The 22,067-nt window shown below is 38.8% G+C and overlaps 1 protein-coding gene across 7 annotated transcripts in view; it reads left to right on the top strand.

Annotated features, from left to right (window-relative positions):
- The window catches only part of PPP2R2C (protein phosphatase 2 regulatory subunit Bgamma), a 200,248-nt gene that overhangs the window by 132,730 nt on the left and 45,451 nt on the right, over window positions 1-22,067 (top strand). For all 7 annotated transcript variants that reach the window (XM_064653280.1, XM_064653281.1, XM_064653284.1 and 4 more), the window contains 4 exons: window positions 10,062-10,159; window positions 10,763-10,928; window positions 15,111-15,223; window positions 16,484-16,661. In XM_064653280.1, coding sequence (XP_064509350.1) covers window positions 10,062-10,159; window positions 10,763-10,928; window positions 15,111-15,223; window positions 16,484-16,661 — 555 coding nt within the window. The remainder of the gene's footprint in view (window positions 1-10,061; window positions 10,160-10,762; window positions 10,929-15,110; window positions 15,224-16,483; window positions 16,662-22,067) is intronic.

The raw sequence follows: 22,067 nt of genomic DNA, 5'->3' as shown, positions 1-22,067 counted from the left end.
TTCAAAGGATGCTTAGAATGGATCTAATATATTATGATGTGCATGATCTTCATCAAAGAAGTATTAGGCACTCCCAGAAGTCCCACAGTTTTATGATCTTGTGACAGACCCAGAGGCAAATTCAGAGTTGTCAGCTGAATTGCCTTTGGAGCCTGCCAAGCAAACAGATGCTAATGTTAGATGAGTAGCTACATGGCTTGGCATGGAGCTCCCATGACAGGCAACAAGCCCTGTGTGTGACCTTATCTTGCTGGTCCACCACTGGGAATCACAGAGGAGATATCTAGTGATGTGCAAGTTAGAGCTGTATGTTGCTCACGGTATTTGGATATAGTTTATTTGCATCCTGTACTCAAAGTGTCTGATGAGTAGATTTAAACACTGCTATCTACCCTCATGTGTTACAACTGAGAAAAGTTATCAGGGTTTGTTTTCCCTGCGCTGGTTCTACAGGCTCCAGAGCCCCCTGTATGCTGGGAACCCCCAGCCTCTGCCAGTTGCAGTAGAAAATAATCTGACAAGCAGAGTGCGTTACTCTTCTGTGTGCCTGTCATGGGTTGAGGCCACAGTGCCACACGGGTTCCTCTGAGTTGTGATCAAGAAGTACCTGTGCCTGGGTAAACGGGATGTTTGGGTGCACTGGGACCAGCTGGCACAGAGGGGCTCATGCCTGTGAGGATGACGTTCTGCAGCTTCCAGAACATGGTGGCCAGGTGCGTGCTACCTGTTGGGAAGTGTCCCTGCCTAGCAGCCTCTGAGCTGTGCTGAAGTGGTGTTCGGAGGAAAGCCATTTATCATAGCCAAGAGCCTGTCAAGGTCCTCTCTTTAGCAATTTAACAGTATGAATCATAGCACTGCAAAGCCCAAGAATGTCCTGGAGCTCTTCCTCATTTGCCAGCGCAGAAAGGGCTGTTGTGTCTCTGCCTTTCTTTGACATCACTCTGTGCTTAAAGACTCTGGCTCTATTCCAGCTTCTAGCTCCATGATTTTTAAGATTATATCCCCCTCGCTTCACCCAGAAGCCTGCTCACTGGGCTTTTTCCTCCCTCGGTGGATGCTATTGAGATGCTTTGTTTGTTGGGGCTCCATCAGTATATTCATTTAAAAACATGCATACTCATTTGAGCTGAATACAGGAACATTTAAGTCTCTAAACAAGTGATTAAGAGCTTTATTGAATAGAAAGGTTTTCTGAACCACATCCTGGATTATCTGTCCCTTAGTATGTGTATAATCAAAACTGCTTCTCTGATCTTGGATAAAAACTCTGGAGGATCTGTTTCATTTTTTCCTTTGTGTGAAATGGGAATGCTGACATTTCCTTACTGACTTCCTTGGATTGCTGTGGAGTTTAATGCCTGGAAAGTGCTTTGAACGTGAGAACTGCTGTGACAGAATTACTGAGAGCTTTGCTTCTGGAATTTAATTGCTTAGTTAAGGAGGGGGAAAAAAAGTTCAGAACCAGCTGGCAGTGAAATTCTATTGAAGTTTATTTGTAATATATGTAATATATGGAAATAACATTCATATTGAATCTGGTTATTGAGGATTTTTTTTTTAAATTTTCAATGACTTTTCATTATTCTTTGATATATTTTAAATTAGTGATTTTCCTTTAAAATTCTAAATATGGATGGGATTTTTTTCCCTTTTTTTATAATAGGCTTTTAGCAAAACTTGATGTTTGCTTATTGTAGATCATTGCAATTATTATGCACAAGCATAATCACTTCTGACAATGAAAGTAAAATTAGTATATTTTAATAATTTGTATGCTTTCCATATTTGGCTTTTATTTGCTCCAAAATGAGGCATGAGGTTCAATGTCTTTCTGCTCTCAATAAAACCCGGTTGCCTAGCATTTCTAACACTTGGCAGCACCATTTCTAATCTGTCTGTAGCTGGCAGCCGGGCTGTGCAGCTCCTCAGTGGGAAGTAACATGGAGCTGAGCAGCAGCTCCCAGCTCAGGCAGGCTTCCTTCTGTGGTTACCAGTTTAAACTCCGCTTGAAATTGTAAATCCATGGCAATTTTTTTCTCTTTTGTCCTTCAGTGTTGGTTGGTAAGAGTAGTGGACTGGCACATTTTCTAAATGTGCTCATGTTTATCAGATGGAGTGTTCCAGCCTGTTACTGAGTCCTTAGCTTGCATGAGGGTCTCATCTGTCAGCAAAGAAAGAAAGAAAAAAAAAAGAAACATCCAGCTGTATTTTTTCTTTTTTCTGCCCCCCCCCCCCCCCAAAATCTCAGAAGAGTAAATGACTAGCATGTGTTACAGTGTAAGTTGTGAAGGAGATTTGAGGGAATGTGAAGGTTAGAAGCCTTCTAACCTTTTAGCTTTGCTAAAATAGAGATTGATCTGCAGCGTTTCCTTAATTTTAAACATTGTTTGTAAGAATAGATACAAGCATTGTTACCAAATAGCTTAGATTTTAGTGAAGGCGAAAGGCTTTCTAGTGAGTTTTTTCAGTTTGTTCAGGATGAACAGGATGGAGGGATCAGCACTTCCCAGGCTTCAGCTCTTTGGACATCCCCAGTGGCGGAGGCACCCGCGGGAAGCAGGGCTGGAGTCATCCCCGGCACTGCCTGTTAGTGCCCAGGGAGCAGTGCCAGTCTGACAGCACGGAGAGGCTGCTCAGTCACTGCAGGGGATGCAGGGCCGCTATTGGGGAGCCCCTGAATAGCTATTAAAAGGAGTCGTAGCAAGCTTTTTATCAGTCCACTGAGTGTCTCAGATTAAGAAGACACAAAGCAGTGCTCTTAGAGACTTCAGCAAGGATAATGGTAACGTTAATTAAGCATTCTGCGGAACCAACCACTGAAGCTTTGCAGCTGATCCAACCGGGTCACCTTGAGCAAGAAGACACTAAAGTGCGTGTAAACTGTAGCCAAATTTTTGAGAAATATGTCCTAATTTTCAGCTACACCACGTCTGACAAATGTTGCTTGACCTTATTTCCTACTGAAGCAGTGGGAAACTTTCCATTTGCCTCAGTGGGCAGAACGTCATGTCTCTTGAACCTCTTTTCCTGGAGGCCTTGTACTCTGCAGGAGGGAGATGGGTGCCAGAACTCCTGAAATAAGGACTTCGAGCTTTTAAATTAGGAATTCATATATGTAGGGGGGTCAGTTTATGAAAAACTGAATCTCAGTAACTTGCATTCAGTAGAAAGTGCTGTTTTTAGCACAGAACACTGAACCCAGATAATCTATTTTACATATTTGTCCCATAAGCAATTTTTTTTCCAAATTGACTGTGCTCCAATAATTGGGTGTCATTTCCTGACATTTCTAATTTGAGAAATACAGCTAGAAATTAGCATATGATTAAAAAGCTGTTGAAATAATTTTTCTAAACTCTTAAAATAAATACATACAAAAATAGTTGAGGAAAAACCCAATTCTATTAAAGCTCCATGCTAGAAAGAGGAAATCACAGTGTTCATAGGTGTTCATAGAGGGGGTGCAAGTTTTGGGTTTGTTTTTTTAGATTCTGATTCAAGTAAATTCTTTCTTTGAGTGAGCACTGAACATATGTTCAGATGTTCTGAATGGGAAGGTGTTTTCCTCGGTCCCTGAGGATATAAGGATGCATGGATCTGTGAAACTCAGCAGTGTCATGCTGTTCTCACGATTGCCTAGGCTGATGCAGGCCACCAAGGTGTGCATGTGTAGCATTTCTAAAATCCAAAAGTTGGAGTTTAAAGATGAAAAAGAAAAAGGGGAAATTATCTCAGTGCCTGCAAAGATTTGAAGTTCGGAAATTTGTTGCTTCCATTATTTATTTATTTATTACTTTTTTTACTACCATCCCTAGCTGAAGTGGTCATATTTCAAGGAGCCTTTCAAGACCTGTTCAGGGTTTGACCCTGTGGGTTTGGATTTTATATCAGGAAGAGATTGTTGTCCTCAGGAAGAAACGTGATATTTAGCCTGATAAACCTCCTTGTTCTTGTTTGACAAGATTAAATGGGACTGCTTGGTTTTTGCCCTTGATATATTTTCCCTTGCTACCAATGAAGCCGGGGAAGGTGTCACTTAGCAAAACAACTACATGAAGTGTAGTGGAGACACATCTCTGGACTTCATTCTGTTACTGATTGATCACCTTGTTTCACTGATCCCTGAAGCACTTCCACTGTTAGCATCTATGTTCAAAGTTTGCTTTGACCTAAACTGGTTTCCTGTTGTGTTTTGCATTGCCCCTGCATCTAACATGGAACAAACATTTGCCATTTTTCAGCCCTAACTCCACCAGACTTTAAAGATATAATAAAGGAGGAAAAAAAGCAAAGCGAAAGCTTTGCCAGGGTGACAGATAATCCCAGGAGCAAAGGGGCAGATAGATCCTTCATTTCAAACTGCTTATTTTCTGTTGTAGCATTTCTTTGTACTCTTTCATGCTTTCTTAAGCTCTCATGTGTGCATATAGTCCCTCTTTTGTGCCCTTCAACATGCTTTTGCTCTTTTTAACATGTTTGTATGCTCTCTCTTCCTCTTTCCATCTCATGCATCCTTGTGTTCTCGTTTTCTCTCATGTGTTGTCCTCACCGGGCCACCCAACTGTCTGCTCATATCCTGCGTTGTTTTGGTGCCTTGGAGAGGTGATCCGGCAGTTTGTGTGTAGGTCAATGAACTTCTGTCTGGGTGATATGGTTTAGTGGTTTAGGGGTTACAGTGGGAGTGCCGGGTTGACAGTTGGACTTGATGATCTGAAAGGTCTTTTCCAGCCTTGGCGATTCTGATTCTATGACTCCACGTCTTGTCTGCCCATAGAGTGGAGCTGGCTTTCTGGTGTGCTGGTTATTAGCATTAAGTATCTGACTGAGCCAAGGTGGACAGTGTGATATGTGAGAGTTTGCATTGTGCTTACTTGAATTTTGAGGAATGATTTCTGATGTCATACAAGCCCTGGATCCAAGATGGTGAATAACATTGCTGTGAACCAAAATAGATGTGTGTTACAGAGACCACTACTTCAAGTAGGAAATTTTTCTGTTGTCAGGATTTCTCTGCCAGCTATTTCAGAAAAGAAGGATTCATTTGACCTTTTGAGATTTTGCATACGTTGTTTTCTTGCTGTTTGAGGAAATCTTTGAAACTTCCACTTTAAAAAAGGTAGCAGGCTTTTTCTTTCCATTAATTTTTTCTTTCCCTCCATTCTTTTCTTCCACCTTTTTTTTTTTTTTGTGTCCAAATCTAGACTAAATTCTGACAGCACAGCTCTTTGTAATGGCCTTCCCTTCAAGATGCTGTAATACTGCTCCTCTTTTATTTGCCATTTGTCTTTTTGTTTTATGGCTCTCTTTGTTGCAAGCTTCTTTGTTGTTTCTTCCAGATTATGCCCCTCAGGGACTTTTGTATCAGTATGACTGAACATTGCTTGCAGCCATGCCAGATTGTGCTGTGATCTTATTGGATTTCACAAACCAAGGTTAGGCCAGGTCAGAACTTGGTTGAAATAACGTAGACTACAAGATTGCCTTCTAACCACTGGGAACACGCACAACAAAACCTGACCCAGTTGCTGATTCAGTCAGCTCAGGCCAAGTGTTGCTGTGCTGACTTCGGTGGGTGTGATATTAAGAAGTGGTTCTGACCTGTTCTGGCTGGTAGGATTTCCCAGCTTTTGTTTGAGAAAAGTACTGATGTTAATTCCTGTGTTCTGGCCCATTCCAAATCCTTTAATTCTCAATCAGGATTACACTGGAATTCAACTGAAGATTATATTCTCTGATCTTCTTTTCCCTGTACTGTTGCGTGATGTTTGCCCTCAAAACTTGCTATACTGTGCTGGGTGAAATAGTCCTGTCATTTTCTTTGCTTTCCTGATCTTCTGAAGCAAAATAAAGTATACCAGGGTCTTCAGATGAAAGGTTCCAAAAAGGTAGAAATTTTTAGTAAAAATAACATACTGAAAATTATAGTTGAGCTTTTCTTAGATTTGCTTGAGGTTTCTGACTAAAAGACTGTATGAAGATATGTAAGTACGTTCAGATTTTTCTTCCCTGAGTGCATATTAGGTGGAAAATAATCTGCAATTATGTGAGTACCCCAAAATGATGGGAAGATTGATTATATAGATAAGGCTTTTCTAATTATTGTAGAGGTATTTAGACCAGTTTTTAATTGCTTATTCCTCAAAACAAACCTGCAGGAGGCTAGAAAGTGAATATTGAAAAAATATATAATGGCCAAAATTGACTTGAGCTACATGTACCAACCTTCGTTTCATCTCCCCACTGAGCTTGAGGGGTGGGGTGGCTGCTGCTGAGTTCATTTGCCTGAGGTTGTGCTGGAGCAATGCTCATTAAGTTGAGGGAAGAGCAGCTACATACACCTTGGTGTGCACAGATGTACATTGATGGACTTAGATCTATCACAAAACCAGAATGTATCTAGCTAAGCAGCAGCTGTTGGGTAAAACGTAGCCATTAAGAAAATGTAAGGAGTGTGAATTGTGAAGCTGCAGAGGAATTAGTGACGTGTGAAAGGGCAGCGGTACTGGGAGTCAGAGAATTAAATACTTCAGACTGGATCAGGAAAAGCTTCCTGTCAGTTTAAGCTGTAGAGTAATATGACATCTTCCAGTGAACATGTAAAATTAATCTGTGAGTTCAAGTCTGTAATGCGTTGTACCTGCTGGAACAGTTTGCTGTGGCTGGATGTGGACCAGATAACCAGGAGTTTAGACCCCTGGAGTATTTTCATCTTCTGAAAGTTCTGTGTTTGCTTTTTTCAGTCAGCATCTGTATTTTAAGTGAAAATATTGAGCATTAGGACTTTCAAATCCAGGTTTATATATATTTCTGCATAGACAAAATGGAGGAGGAAGATTAATGTTGGATAAAAGTTGGGATTTATGATTTGATTGGAAATGCTCAGCTGTTGGCATTGAGGTTACCCATAATTATTCTTAATAGGTAAATTATCTCTGTCTCTGATAATCCTAATTGTTAGCTTGGCACTGCCAGCAGAGATATGGAAGGTGTAGTGCAGAAGAAGGCTGGAAGGAGTCTTTCATCTCTGCCATCCCTTGCCAAGGGCTTACTGTACATGCAAATTCATCAGCTTTTCCATTGTGGTGCATTTATATATCCTGGAGAGGGTGAAATCTGGTAGTTAATTGCTCTGTTTGCTCAGGGGACCATTCTGCAATGGAAGAATCTGTAGGATTGGGACCACAGTGGCTGATGTTGCTACAGCATTAATAAATACATAGGGGAGTGTTCTGCAGAAGGGTATGAAGAGCTTTGTTGATTGATTCTGTTCCTACCTCCTCTGTCTTAGGAAGAGCCAGCCTGGCTAATCTTTTGTATGAAAACAGCATGACTAATGTTCACCTGCTGAACAGATATGCTGGATAATTTTATTTTTGGAGGGGTGGGGGACACCTGTTGATTTCAGCTGTTGTTTTCAGCTGTTATTTACAGGATCAATAAAAGTGATTTTCCAATTCAAGGATAATTTTTTACCAACATGCCATATGTCTGTAAGGTCATAATATTGGATCTGCTCTTTTTCAGAACAAGTTAATTTAAAAATGATGGGTAGTTTCCAGTTCAGAATTAGTTTTTCTAATAGAAAGGAGAGATGTATCTGGAAGAAACACCTTGGGGGGGGGGGGGGGAATGAGAATTTTGCCTCAGAACAACATCACTGTACGGTGCCCACAGATACTTAATGTATTGGCTCCTTAAACAATAATCACTTAATTGTGTATGATATTTTAATGACAAATGCAATATAATAAAATGCAGAGCTGTCTCATTGCAATCCAGTTTCAGTTACTGTTGAAATCTGTGCAAGTACTCCTGTGGACTTTACTGGGCATTGACTGATGCCCTCTGTAAAGTGTGGTGTAATATTTTATGATCATCGTGACCATAAAAAAGAATATGTCATGATGTTGTGGGTGTATTTCAGGCCGATAGCAAATGTATTCAATATGAAATATGTTCAAATGCCATTCATTCCTTTTGCACAGTTATTTTATCTGATTCTTCTGTGACCTGTTGAGAACATCTCATGTGCTTGACTCACGCACACACACACATGTATTTTAATAGATTCTACATTCTTCTGTCTGCATTTGGCTCTCCAGTTGGGTGGCTGCAGTTCTGCCTGTATGACTGGGGTAAGATACAGCTTTAACTGAGTAAAATCATGCAGGTATCATTTTATAAGCAGGAGACCACACCTATTATTGGTGTGAATTCTGCAGGATAAGAACAAAACAGCCAGGAAGTGTTCTTCCATTGGAAGCAGTATGAATGAACTTTACACACCAGAAAAGTTAATTAGACTTTTAGATTAAATAAAAAAGGCAATTTTTTTCAAACTCAACCCATCCCAAGCCCCAGAGCATCACCAACCATAACTAGAGTCTCTCTACTCTTCTGTACTCTAGTAAGTTTAGAGCTATTGTGGTTATTACCTATGAATTATGCAGTCTGTGGAAGTGCACATTAAAATCAAATGCCATTACTTTTGTGAAGCTTTGAGTTCAGACCCAAAATATTGTAAGTCTTCATGTTCCATTTTTCTCAAAGTCTACACATCCATAGATTTTATTCAACACACAAGAAAATTACATGCTTTAGGATTCCACTTTCTTCCTTTATATAGGTAGTAGGGAAGGAAAAAGGGAGGAGGATTGGTTTGATTTAGAAGGACTTTATGGTGAAGATTTCTTAAAAAAATAAGATATTTTTCTTTACTGTGATTGGAGTAAAGTTTTCCTTTTTTAAATGATAAATTGTTTATAATATTTGAGTAAGAATCTGGCTTTTGGGTGGCTGTGTTGCTGATGAGAGCTACTGGCAGTAGAAGCTTTCTAACACTGAACTGCTAGTTTATTAAAAGAATAATGGGAACAGATGTTTTCAATTCATAAAATGTATCAAGTAAATGGTACATCCACTTGTTATTTCAATTCCTTTGAATTTTTGTGAACTCATTTGGGGCTAGGTTTTCAAAAGAGCTTAGCCACTGTCACTTCATTGTTCTCAGTATAAACTGATGGATGATGAACATGTTTGGAAACTGTAGCTTTTTGTGCCTAAAGGGGAGCTCCTAACTACTGACGCTTCTAAAATCTGGCCCATGTTTCTGATGAGTGAATACTGATCGTTATAGAGGATTCAGACATGCAATCTCTGAGTAATACCCTGCATTTGCCTGTGATTGTATATATGATGGTTTCTTAATTTACTATTGCACTAGGCATTTTAATTTAAATTATGCTAATAGTGTAGGATTAACTGCGGATTATGATTCCAGCATGTACTGTCATTCAAACACAAGCACCAGTTCTTTTGCTCCTCCAGTCTCCCTCTCCCTCTCATCCTCACTTGGAGTAATTTGTGCTCAAGACTGGCCTCCGGTTTTGATGAGGTTTCTTGTTCAAGCTGATACAGTTGCTTGCAGAAAGGCAGTTGTTGAAAACTAGAAAGAGTGAACTTCCTTGTTGTCTGATGACACATTTTTATGGTGGTGAAATGATTTTCTGAAAGCAGTGATTTGAATGGGCTCTTGCCAGCACTGCACAGTGAACAGCTCTGGTTTTGCCACTGTGGTAGGACAGTGTACATGTACTTTGCTTTTGCACTCTTGACTCAAACACATATTTGAGAAAACCAGTGCTAGGGGCTTATGTTAAAACCCTCATAAAGGTTGCAGAATAAATAATACGTGCAACGGGAGTGAGATGTTACATTGTCCTTGTTACAGGAAATAGCAGGAGGCCACTTTTGTTGCTATTGCCAGTACTGAGATGGCTATTCTTGAAGCACAGCCTCTCCAGAGAGCTGCTCCAGTCCCAAACAGCAGATGTGCTGGAAACACAAATTTGCCTCATTAATGTTTGCACTTGTTTCATTGTGTAGCACCCTCAGATTCTAATGGCATGCAGCCTGTTTGCATCAGTGACTTGCTGTTGAATTCATCTGTATCCCTTCAAATCCCTCATTTGTTGCATTTTTTGTGAAGTGCCTCATATTTTTAGTGGCTTTGTGTTGTAGTAGCAGTCTAAAGTTTTCCTTTTTTCTTTTCCATCCTCCAGCTGATATTATTTCTACAGTTGAGTTCAACCACACTGGAGAACTACTGGCTACTGGTGACAAGGGGGGTCGAGTTGTTATATTCCAAAGGGAACCTGAGGTATGTGAGTTACCAATGTAGTCCTTAATAGTTTGATAAAACCTGGATTGAATTTTAATACTTTAATTGAATTGAATTAAAAAACTTGTTTATAGTCTCAAGATTAAGTAAAACAGAATATCACCTGTTTAAAAACAAAGTGAAAGAGGGATCTTTTCCTTGTAAGTTTGCTGTCCCAAACAAAAATGCTTCAAAGCTTCAAAATTCCCAATAAGAAAAAAGAAAGTTATTTTTTTTTTACTTCTGCATTGTTTTAATAGCTTTTGCCTGATGATGGAACCATTCCATTTAAAACAATACCTTCTCTGTGGTACCGTTATGTTTCACTTGTAAATTCCATCCATCTGCAATGTCTTTTTTAGAAATCTTTCCTGAATAATTGACATTCCTTCAAAAATACTGTCTATTATTTAATGCTGTTTCAATACTTACAGGAAATTTCATTCCTGTTGAAACAAGTATGTCAATATCATGTTTTAAATGAGAAATTAAATTAACTTCCAATATTTTTATATTTATAAGACTGTCTATACACCTTTCCTAAAAGGTGAAGAAATATTGCTCTCATAAACCACATATTTTTGTTGTTCTTATTCTCCATAGAGTAAAAATGAGCCTTACAATCAGGGGGAGTACAATGTTTACAGCACTTTCCAGAGCCATGAACCTGAATTTGATTATTTGAAGAGCTTGGAGATAGAAGAAAAAATAAACAAAATCAAGTGGTTACCACAGCAAAATGCAGCTCACTCACTCCTATCAACAAATGGTAAGATAGATGAGAGTGTGCAGGACATATCAGTATTTGCTGTACTGTGTTTTAGTGCTGATGGTATATGTTTGTTCATGTTAATCTACTGTTTTAGAAATTTCCTCTTTCAGAGTTTACCAAGACTGTCATACTGACTCTGATATCTGTTACTTATGTATTTTACCCATAGAATCATAACCTTTTTCCTATTGATTATCCATTGACATTTAGAGAGCTATCTATTTTTCTGTGAAGTGCTATCCTGAAATAGGTCTTGTGACAAAGGCATCACCACACTCAGCAGCTTGTGTTTCGCTGGGAATTTGGAATTTTGTCTGCTGTATTTGTCATAACCTTTAATATTTATAGATGTGTAAATGAAGGTAGGTGAGAGAGATGAATTTTTTTTTTTTTCATTCATTATCATCAGAATGGTTTATTTAAGTTTTAAAGAGTTACACAAATCTTTGGAAGGCAGGAGGAATAATAGTAGAGTATTAATACTGACTCATATTTTTAAAATGTTTGACTATTGATTTATAAAGGCAGTATTATTCCTAAGAGGGGGGGGTATGAGGATGTGAAATAGGGGGAAGAAACTGAATGTAACTAACATACACAGGTGTCATTTAGGAAGCATTTGGACACCCTCAGCCTTTATTACTGCAGATGATGCACGAGACAAAATACCTGATTTTAAATCTTAGATCTCATTGTAATAAGAAAATAATTTTTCTTGTAGAAGTTTGAGCATAATTAGGAATTGCTGATAAAAATATAGTGTAATATGACCTCTGGGAATTGATACTTTAGTGCAAAGTGATTACTTCTAACTAAAATTTATAGCATTAAATAATATTTACAATAATTCACAGATAGCAGTTTTTTAATGTTTTGTAGTTTGTTTTCCTTAAGGTTGTCTTTGACTTTCTGGGGGCACTGTCTGGGGGCACTGTTGCTTATTTGGAATGAAAAGTATCTGTTACAGATAGGTGATTTGTACTAATTTAATGATTAGTCAGCTTATTATGAAGTTTAGGAGTTTACTTCTGCTCTTCTCCCATCATCAAAATATCCCTTCTTTCTTCAAATAACTAAGAATGGCTTCTTCCAAGTCCATGATACAAAACCAGATTATTAAAAGTAAATCTCTCCCTTTCCATTTTAAAGCTTGTTTTTAGAAACACAGAGGAATATAGCCAAGTCCTCAGATATGCTTCTTTTACACTTGGCCTAGTAGACCTTTATATGAGTCTTCTGGTTCATGCTGTGATGAGAGGGGAGAAAGGAAGAAATAATCAGTGCTGCTGTGGGTTAATCCCGTTTCAACCAACACCTAGCAAGCCTAGGACCTGGCAAAATACTTTGGCCTCTGTTTTTCCCCCTTCTTAATTGTGGAGCATACCAGCAGACTTCTTTGTTGTGAGGAGAACAGAAATGGTTCCACTGGCATAGGCTTTGGATTTTAGCTTTGAATTGCAAAACATAAGTGTGTGCCAAGGAGGATTCCTAGCTTCCTGGCACCCAGGGTTGAAGTCTGAAGATTCACCTCTTGGCATATTCTTAAAGATGGTTTTAACTTTAGGATACAGATAGCCTGTGATGGATTACTCACTCTCTCACAGATTACCTGTGAGGAGTCTTTGACAACGTATATCAATTCTATGCCTTTTAAAAGAGATAATAGTATGTTTCCTAACTTGTAGAGAACCAAGGCATTACCTCTTATACATGCTCATATTGGATAGGTTGTAGAAATATCTTCAATACTGGTTTTGTTTCCTAATTTCTGAGCCTGATATTTGAATGCAATTTTTGATATTTTGCTCTCTTGTAGTTTAGGATCTAAAGCACAGTTTTGGTCAGAAAAATGAGAACTGTGATACAACATCCTTGCTTTCCACGGGCACAGGTGGATAGTGCCTATTGAATTTGCTGGAAGGAGCATCCTGCTGTTTGGGAACATGAGGGGAGAGCTGGTCTAAATCTAACCCTCAATATGTGAGACTTGGCAGGACTGCACCTGCTCAGATCTGTTTCTGTCATTCTAAGGAGGACTTTTGTCTGAAGCTGTTCCTGCACAGGTCACCTCTCTCAGAGGGGATCTTGGTTCCTTTCCAGTTCACGTGTTATCAACAGGTTATCAGCTTAGCTTTGATTGCAGCATCTTAATTAATGGAGACAGAAGGAAACCACCAAGGCTTTCAAATCTTTCTGTGGATTTGCAGTGCTTGCAGTTAGCAGTTTTGTAGTTTGCACTGTAAACTGAAATGATTTTGTACTATAATAAATTATTATGATTCATTGATATCTTCTGTACCAGAATGAATTGGGGCCATTTTCGATGTGAGCTACATAGGGTAGATCAGAATTTGGCCCATACAGGTCCTTTCATCTGAGGATTTCAGACTGCTTACCAGACATTAATTAATTTTGACTTCATAACACCCTTGTGACTGAATGCTTAACCTCACAGAGATGTTTCTATTTTTTCTATTTTGCAAAATAAAGCATACTTAAAATTTCTAAGGAATATTTAAAGTCCAGAGGTGGATGAAGAAGAAGAAAACCAATATGTGATAACCTTAACTGCTACTAAAATAGTTTTCACTTGGAAAGGGATAGATTAATAGCAGTCAAGTCCAACAATGGAAAATCCTTTGTATTTTTTCTTATAATTCATTTTACAATTGCTGTATTTATAAATTTTTGTCTAGATAAGCAGAAATGCACTGTTTACGTGTAATAAAAATCCAAGTGGATGACATGGCCTATATGTATTTTTAGTAATTAATTAATGTGATATACAATACAAATGAAATTTATTGAATATTTAAATGAACCTTTTTAGTGGCAGATTGAAGTAACTTCTTGTTCTGTAGATTGATCAGTTGTAATTTCTTTTTTACTTGTAAATTAGCATATCAATATCATTAGGAGATGCATAATAGTAAAAAAACCTGAGTAATGGAAGGATTGATTTTGGAAAGAAAAAAGTTCAAAGTTATAGTTGCTGTAGAAATGCAAATCAATTCACATATTTATATATCCCACCTTTAAAATGATTTGTACTAGCATTTGAAAGAATATTTGGATCACCACACTGCAGAAATAGTTATGCTCTGCTGTGTACTTGGGGACAAGTGGGGGAAAGGAAGAAAGTGGGCTGAAATCAGAACTGGTGCAGGAACTGAGGTTAATAAAAGCTGTGGTGGCAGCTGAAGGGCAGAAACTTTGGAAGGACTTTGGCTGCTCCACAAGCAGATGAGTGAAACAACTGTTAGAATCTCAAGGACAGATGTTTTTTGCAGGAGAAGAATTGGCATTGATTTTTCGGTCTAGGAAGTGTTAGGGTTGGCAGGTTGGAAGCACAGCCAGAGTGGGAGTGGACAGTCAATATCAGGGAAATCTTCAACTTCAGCTACTATGTGATGTGAAATGTTTAAAACATGTTTTTTGGCTCCAGAGGCTCTTTGAGAGGCATCATTATTCTATCATCATATGCTTCTCCCATCATGAAAAAAGGAGAGTAGGTTTTATTCCATTCAATGCAAGATTAATATGTTTTTCTCCTCACTTCTCTCTGTTAGCATTACAACACAGTTCTCTTAGGGTTTTTTTTTTTCCCTCAGTTCTTCCTCAGTTACTTTCCCTTAGGAGGAAGAAATGTCTCATTTTTCACACAGCCTTTCATTTGCTGGAGCTCCTGACGTTACACCAGTACACCACTGCCTGTTTCCACAATGGGCCAGGCAGGGATCTTTGACCTGTCTCTCTACTCTATGCTCTTCTTGTGCTATTTATAAGTAGCCTATCAAACTGGCTTTAATATCAAACTGGTTTTAGCATCAAGATTATTTCCTTGCAGAGTCAAGTTGTCAAACTGAGCTTCGGCAGTGAGCATTGAGTGGTTTGGGTTTGTTCCACTTGCAAACTGCCAGACTGGATACATGAGCAGCATGTGCTCTACGTGTTCTACATGGTCTGTCAGCTGCCAGGAACCTCTGACTCGGTTGGAAGGTATTTTTTTCTGTTGGCAACATTTTCTGGATGTGCAGAATGAAGTGACCCAGTGACCGTGACAGTGTTTCAGCACAGGACTTGTCTAAACCAAGGTGTAAAAGTTTCTTTAAGGAATATATTGTGAAAGGTGAGTAACCACATTCCTATGCTGATAGTTGTTTGTCTTTTCTTTTAAAGATAAAACAATCAAGTTATGGAAAATTACTGAAAGAGATAAGAGACCAGAGGGGTACAACTTAAAAGATGAAGAAGGAAAACTTAAAGATCTTTCTACAGTAACATCACTGCAGGTAAGCTGCTGTCCATGTCCAAAATCCAGTTGTTTCTGTAAGAAGAAGGAAGTTCTAAGTGAGTAAAAAATTTAAATATCCAGTCTAAACTTCCCCAGTGCAACTGGAGCCCATTTTCTTTTGTCGTGTCACTTGTTTCTTGGGAGAGGAGACCAACATCCAGATGTTAACATACTAGATTTTTGCTCTCAAATTTTATTGGCTGAATTCACTCCAGGGGCTTTGGCAAAGGAAGTAGCTAAAGGTTAGAACTGGGAGGTTATGTTGTATAAACAATACTATTTCTTTATTATTGAAAACAAACAACCTCCATCTCCAAAACAAGCCAATATTATCTATTGTGAAAAAAGCCTCCAAAGTGTAAAAATGACTACAGTAATGGGATATTTATTCAGTATGATTAGGCAAACAAAACCATTCCAGATTGCTTATAGTCTGAGAATTCAAAGTTTGGGTGAACCCTTGTTTTGTTCCTTTAGTAGAAAGCTAAACTCAAATATTTAACTGCTCCATATTCGTCTTTAAACTACCTTGTGGATTGATGTAGGATAGATTGCTTCTAATGCACGTTCAACAACATTGAATAGTCCCAGTCATGGGCCACAGCCTTACATTGTTTAATGCTTTATTGATAGGGAATAAATTGAGTGTCTGCTTTTTGAAGCATGACATTGAAGTGACACAGGGAAATAAAGAGGGCACATTGATGAGTGATAATCTGTGCTATTGGCTTTTCAGGGGTACGTCTGTATGTACAATATGTCAATACACATGTTGGCTTTGTTTTCCAAGACTCTGTTTATTATGTTTTCTGAGATTATAACCTTCTCACCACTTGACTTTTTTGAAAGAGTGACATCAAGTAGCAAAGCAAAGACTGTTAAGTGATTTACAACTAATGGCAAACTGTTTAGCAAAATACTGGTATTTCACTGCTTGCCAGACCCTCCTACATATGTGAGACAGTAGCTCCTGTTGTGGGACTGGCCTGTTGTGTGGCAGCTGCCAGTCCTTCCTTTCCCATAGTCTAGGCTCTGCCTGGCTCTCCATGGCTCTTATGTCTCTCCTTTCCTCCTTGGCAAGGAGGGCTTTGTCCAGCAATTCATCCATGGGGAAATTCAGCTTGTGCACAATGTCAAGAAGTTTTGTAATATCATAGTCTTTGAATGCTTTCTCTCCACTGAAATTCTCATCATCTTAGCAAAAGATTATTTAAAATCTTACTCCCTTTCTGGTTTTTGTTTTTGTTTTTTTTGGCAGGTGCCTGTATTGAAACCTATGGATTTGATGGTAGAAGTCACTCCCCGGAGAATCTTTGCTAATGGTCACACCTATCATGTCAACTCAATATCCGTCAACAGTGACTGTGAGACATACATGTCAGCGGATGATCTCAGGATTAACCTCTGGCATTTAGCTATCACAGACAGGAGCTTCAGTATCCTTTATTGTGATTCCTTGCTCAGTGTTGATGTTATTAGTAGGGCTTAAGAGAGCTGTTTTAAAATATTTTTTCTGCAATTTTTAAAATATACCTTTACTTATCAGAATCCCTGGAGTATTTGTAACAGAAAATCCTCAGATATCGTAAGACACAGCTAAGAGATTACGAAAGTCAGGGAATTTTATATGAAAAATAACAGTCTTGGAGTTGGTTAATGACAAGCAAATAGGAAACTAATGCCAGCTGAATGGTAACTGTCCACCTGACTAGAATACTCTATACTAGTGTAGGCATTTCCCACTGAGCTACGCCACCTTGTTTTGCCGCAAGGTCAGTCTTTACCCTGCCCCTGCCCCCAATTCCCCATCATCCTGCTTCCCTGAAGTCTAATGCCAGAGATGTGCTCAGTTTGGAGGTAAGGCTCAGCTGCTTTATGTGAGTTGTGTCTGTGATTAATGCAGTCATTGCTGTATCAAGTGCTGATGTTATCCTGAAAGCTGTGCTGTGGAATCATTCCAACCATCTGTGAGGCTGCCCCTCACACTGCAACAGGGTGGCTTGGAGCGGGAGCAAAAGGAAATGTAGCCAAGAAAAGTGATTCTCTGTGTTTTGCAGAACATAAATACACTGGTGAGAAGAGAAATAGGTTATGGGGCCAGCTCAGAATATTGTATTCCTTTGATGATTTCTTTTTGAGTGGATCAAAAGGAGTTAGAGGAATATTTCGCCATGGATTTATCTGAGGGACTATTAGATGTCAGAGTGAAGTTGTCCTGCTAGGGGAGATTTCCTAAAAGAGAGCACCAATGTGATGGGGTGTTCTCCTTGTCTCTAGTGATTGTATTTCTTCCTTTGTGGGCCAAGTCATCTGTGAAACTTAACCCATGCTTTGTGAATGTCACAGGAAACATGTTCTTTAAATCAAACAGCTCTTAACGTCCTTAAAAAATGACCTTTGCCAGATCAAGTGACAGGCGTCTTTACCCTGGAGATTGTAGTGAATACCTCCTCAATTTGTTTCCAAACTCACATTGTTTTTCTGTCTTTCGCCTGTCTAGATTAAGCAAGCTTAATGGTGCCCTCTTTAATATGACTGTCCATAAAAGAAAAATTTATGTGTGATTCTTCAAAGTCCAGCTGTGTCTGACTCAATATACAGGCAACTGTGCTTCCATTCTTTAGTAAGAACGGAGTGGGAAAGTTATTTGCCATCATGCCTGTGTGGAGTAGCAGTGTGGCTCCTGACAGTGTCTTCACAGTAGCTCCAGTCTCTGTCCTGGATACTTTTACTGTGTGTTCTCCTCTACTGTTTGTCCTCCTCTTTCTTCTAAGGCAGAGCAGTGGGTCAGACCAAGCACAGCAACCTCTCTGTCATTTCCCACAGTAAGAGCTTACTGACAGAAATATCAGCCCCAAATGAATTTTTAAGTGCCAAATGTGGGTAAATCCTTGAAAATCAGAGACTTGCTATGGAGTATTGATACAATCAGAGCAAAAGCTTGTGAATATGCTAGTGTAAAATAATTCTTAGCGTTTCTGCAAAGCTTTTTATCTTCATGTCCTTTATATACATTGATCAGTTTATCCTTACAAAAGATTAACAGACTAGTAGATAGATAAATTTGTCTACTATTTTGTGGATGAGGAAACTGAGGCAGAAAAACAAAAGAAATTGTTTATGAGAACTACATTTCCTAGCCCTGATTAACAACATCTCATTTGCCCTTTGTGTGAAAACACTTGTATGCAGGCTTCAGAAGCACTTGGCCTCCCATGATGTTTCAAATTCTAGCAATATCCTGGGTAAGAGCTGGAAAACAGGTTAAGTCTGGAACAGTGTGGATAGCAAAATTATTTGAGATTAAATAACTGTTTAGGATCTTATGGCTTCTACTCTTGTGTGTTCAAACTGCCACATTTGGTGACAGCTGCATGGACTCTGTTTCAAGCATTAACACTCCTGTTATTGAATATTGACTGATGAAATGTGTTTTAAGGTTTCTGATTGATTCATTGATTTAACTCTTAAAACATGATACAATTTATAGTAATAGATTCCATTTCTGAGTATGATCTTAAGAGTGATGATGAGAGGGAAATTAAGAATGTATTTCTGAACTTCAGGATAGGAAACTTTTGCTGTATCTGAGACAGTGGCTTTGAGATACTTATGTGGATGACTTTGGGATAACTGGATTTCTGTCTTGGATTTGGATGCAAATATTGCTGCTTCTTTTAGATACGCTTGAACGAACATGTATGAGGATTGTGATGAGAGAGTTTAGGCAGTGATAGAACACTAGGTAACATTTTGCTAGGGGCAAAATGTTCTTGCTAAGCTGGCCATGGTGGTAGCAGATTGGCTTTTGTAGCTGGATACCAGTGTGTATTCAAGAGAGCAGACTGAGTCAAATAGACTCTATCCAGTTATGTTTCTGTACTCAGTTGTCAAAACCAGATCATCAGGCAGATTACTTTTACTGAATTTTTTGATAAACAGAAAAGTTGACATAAATGTTCCAAAGAGGGTGAGATAGTTACAGAATATTACTCATACTGGGAGATTAACTGGGAGACCGTGATAACCTGAAGAAGGGGTTGGGTAAGTTAAACTTGCATCAGTCTTTTCACAGGTATCATTCTGTCCATACAGAGTCCTCTAAGTCCTTGTAAAATTGCAGAGACGTGTTTTCCCCTGGATAAGAACATCTGTCCCTGAAACTGCATTTCTGTCCATAGAAAACCAAGTTACATAGAAATCTTCTGGAAGTCATTGAGTTTCTGGTAAAAACATTGGGTGTGCCAGTTGCAATTAGGGCTAGACATATTAAGGTGAAAAAATTCTGCCAAGCAAACAGTTTAAATTATAAATGAATGTTGCTGGGCTTGATGCCTTCTGTTACACATTTAGGCAGGAGGCGGCTGTGGTAGTTTTAAAAATGCTTGCTTCACATCTTTTTACTAGATGCAAAAGGGAAATGAAGCATCTTGCTGTTTTACAGTCAAGGCTTGATTCCTTGAAATACATGCTCAAAACAATAAATAGAAAACATTTTGGTTTGAAGTGGCATTTGTTATTAAGGGATCTGGCAGGGATGTGTGTTTGTCTTTCTACTTTACCTCAGAGGCAGCACTGCTACGTATAATGACCTACAATCTGTTCACCCAAGAGGCTGTTTGTGACAATGACACAAACAACAAATACAGTGGTAGAGTTCTGGACATTCAGCTCATGTCTGAACACCTTTACAAATTGCATGGGAAACACTGGAGAAAGTAAAGTACTTTGTCTTGTAGAATTTTATTTGAGAACAGTTGAGTTCTAACCATTATTTTAGCAGTTTTACAAATCTCTCTGAGTTGTTCATTTCTTTGAAAAGAGAGAGCAATGGAGATCTTAAGTGAATTCTCTTTCTATCATCTTTGGAAAATATTTTAGATCAGCTTTGCAGAATTTGACTGGAATGTTTACCTCAGGCAAATAAAATACAAATAGTGCTTTTCTGATTTGCTTTTGTATTAGCATAAACACTAACTGGGTTAAAAAGCAGACAACTGAGTTTATGCTACGCCTGGTAAATTTTAATGAGGAATATGCAAGACTTCTGTACATTGCTTCCCACTTGCAAGCAGATTTGCTCAGTATCATTTGGGCAGGAGGAGGCAGGAGAGAGGAGGAGGTGAGAGAAAAGGAAGGGGGAAGATCAACTGGTAAATAATTGCATGTATTAGGATTTTCTTCATCAAAAGCTTTAATGTGTTTCACTGTGTTATGGAGAGTGAGAGTCAGTGTCCTTAATTATGGATGATATTCTGCACTGGAAAAGAAGTAAGGTTCAGGTTGCTGTATTTGTTAATGTTTGGTCTGAAATGGCTTAGCAGCGTTGCCCATAGCTTAAGCCGTTAGATAAGTCATCTTGGGTGTAGTGAACAAGAAAAAAGGACTGCTGGGAGCATACTGATAAGGCTTTCTTGCCATCAGCAGCAATCTTTGGACTATCTAGCTGCACTAAATATTCTTTATGAGAATGTATTTGGATTGCTCACAGAACTATGTAGCTCATAGCACTTGAACTCCCTTCATTTCCTGGTAGCACACTATTTCACTCTAGAGGCTGTCATGGCATTGCTATGGAAACAACATCGCAGTTTCCAGCATGTGCTCATCTTGAGACTCATCTTGACTAAAATACTCATTTCTCAGTCAGATCAATATAGTCCAGGGTTATCCTGTTTTAATAAAAAATTCCTTCTTCTGTGTCCCAAAAGGGTTAAGCTAATTAGCAAATCACCATAGGGCTTCTTATAGTCTAATGTATTCTGATATTTGAAGCATATCATGGATAGGCAGATTGTTAGGCACCACATCTTGGGAAAATGAATTTACTTAAGAAGTAAACAACAACAGGAAAAGACTTAGGAAAAACAAGATAACATGGTACACTGATGGAGACCAAGTCTGTGGCAGACACTGTGCACCTGAATGTAGTGCATATATAGGGCATATATGAGGTCTGGGAGCAGCCCCTAGGCTGGGGAAGATAATCAGCCTTGCAAAATCCCTGTTACCTGCCTCAGTGCTTGGTATTTGAATGCTAAACTGAAAGCAGATCTGCAGTATTCTCTTGGCATTTATGGAGCAAATTTATACCCTTGAGTAAGATAAGGCTGTTTCTATAAAAATGCCTCAGCCAGGATGACGGTGCACAAGCTGTGTGCACAAGGATGCTTTTTCTGTGCTCTCAAAAAAATGTTTGTACTGTGTGAGAACCTGCTGCCACCCCCACCCACAGCACTGTTTTCCTGCAGAATAGACTTTCTGTTTGGGAGATGGCAGACATCATTTCTCTTTTGAGAGCTCTGTGTAATACATATTAGCACTTCCTATTCTATCAAGAAAAGTCTGTCAATCTGTATCATGTATTTAAAAGGTGTATGTTATACCATGGAGTCATATTCCAGCTGAGTTGCTACTAGCAATATTTGAGTAGCTTTTCCTCAAATTTTTGTTTTTCTTTTATTCTTTACTTTCTAGAGTCTCTCCTTCTCCCACATGCACTGTCTATCTCTCTCTCCTTTAAGAGAGAATGAAGATGTCTGCAAAGCTAAAATCTGTAAGTTAGAAGTAAGGGATTGCAGAGGTACTAGGTATACTGATCTATCTCATGGTTTGGCAAGCTCTTTTAGTCTGACTATTGAGAAATGATTGCCTTGCCCTTCTAATTAAAACACTCCTAGGGGAACAACTGAGGGGAGAAAACTGTTTCAACAAGCTGATTGGACTTAGGGTTGATGTGATGCACACTTTTTTCAGCAGGAGAATAGTGGCCTTCTACTACAAATTAGAATTGACAGTAACAAAGATTTTGACATGTAGCTCACACCTGAGTACTGTCAACT

Source organism: Pseudopipra pipra, chromosome 4, assembly GCF_036250125.1.
Source record: "Pseudopipra pipra isolate bDixPip1 chromosome 4, bDixPip1.hap1, whole genome shotgun sequence".
Classification (NCBI taxonomy): domain Eukaryota; kingdom Metazoa; phylum Chordata; class Aves; order Passeriformes; family Pipridae; genus Pseudopipra; species Pseudopipra pipra.
Note: the sequence above shows the minus strand (reverse complement) of the source record. Positions and strands in the feature narration are given on the sequence as shown.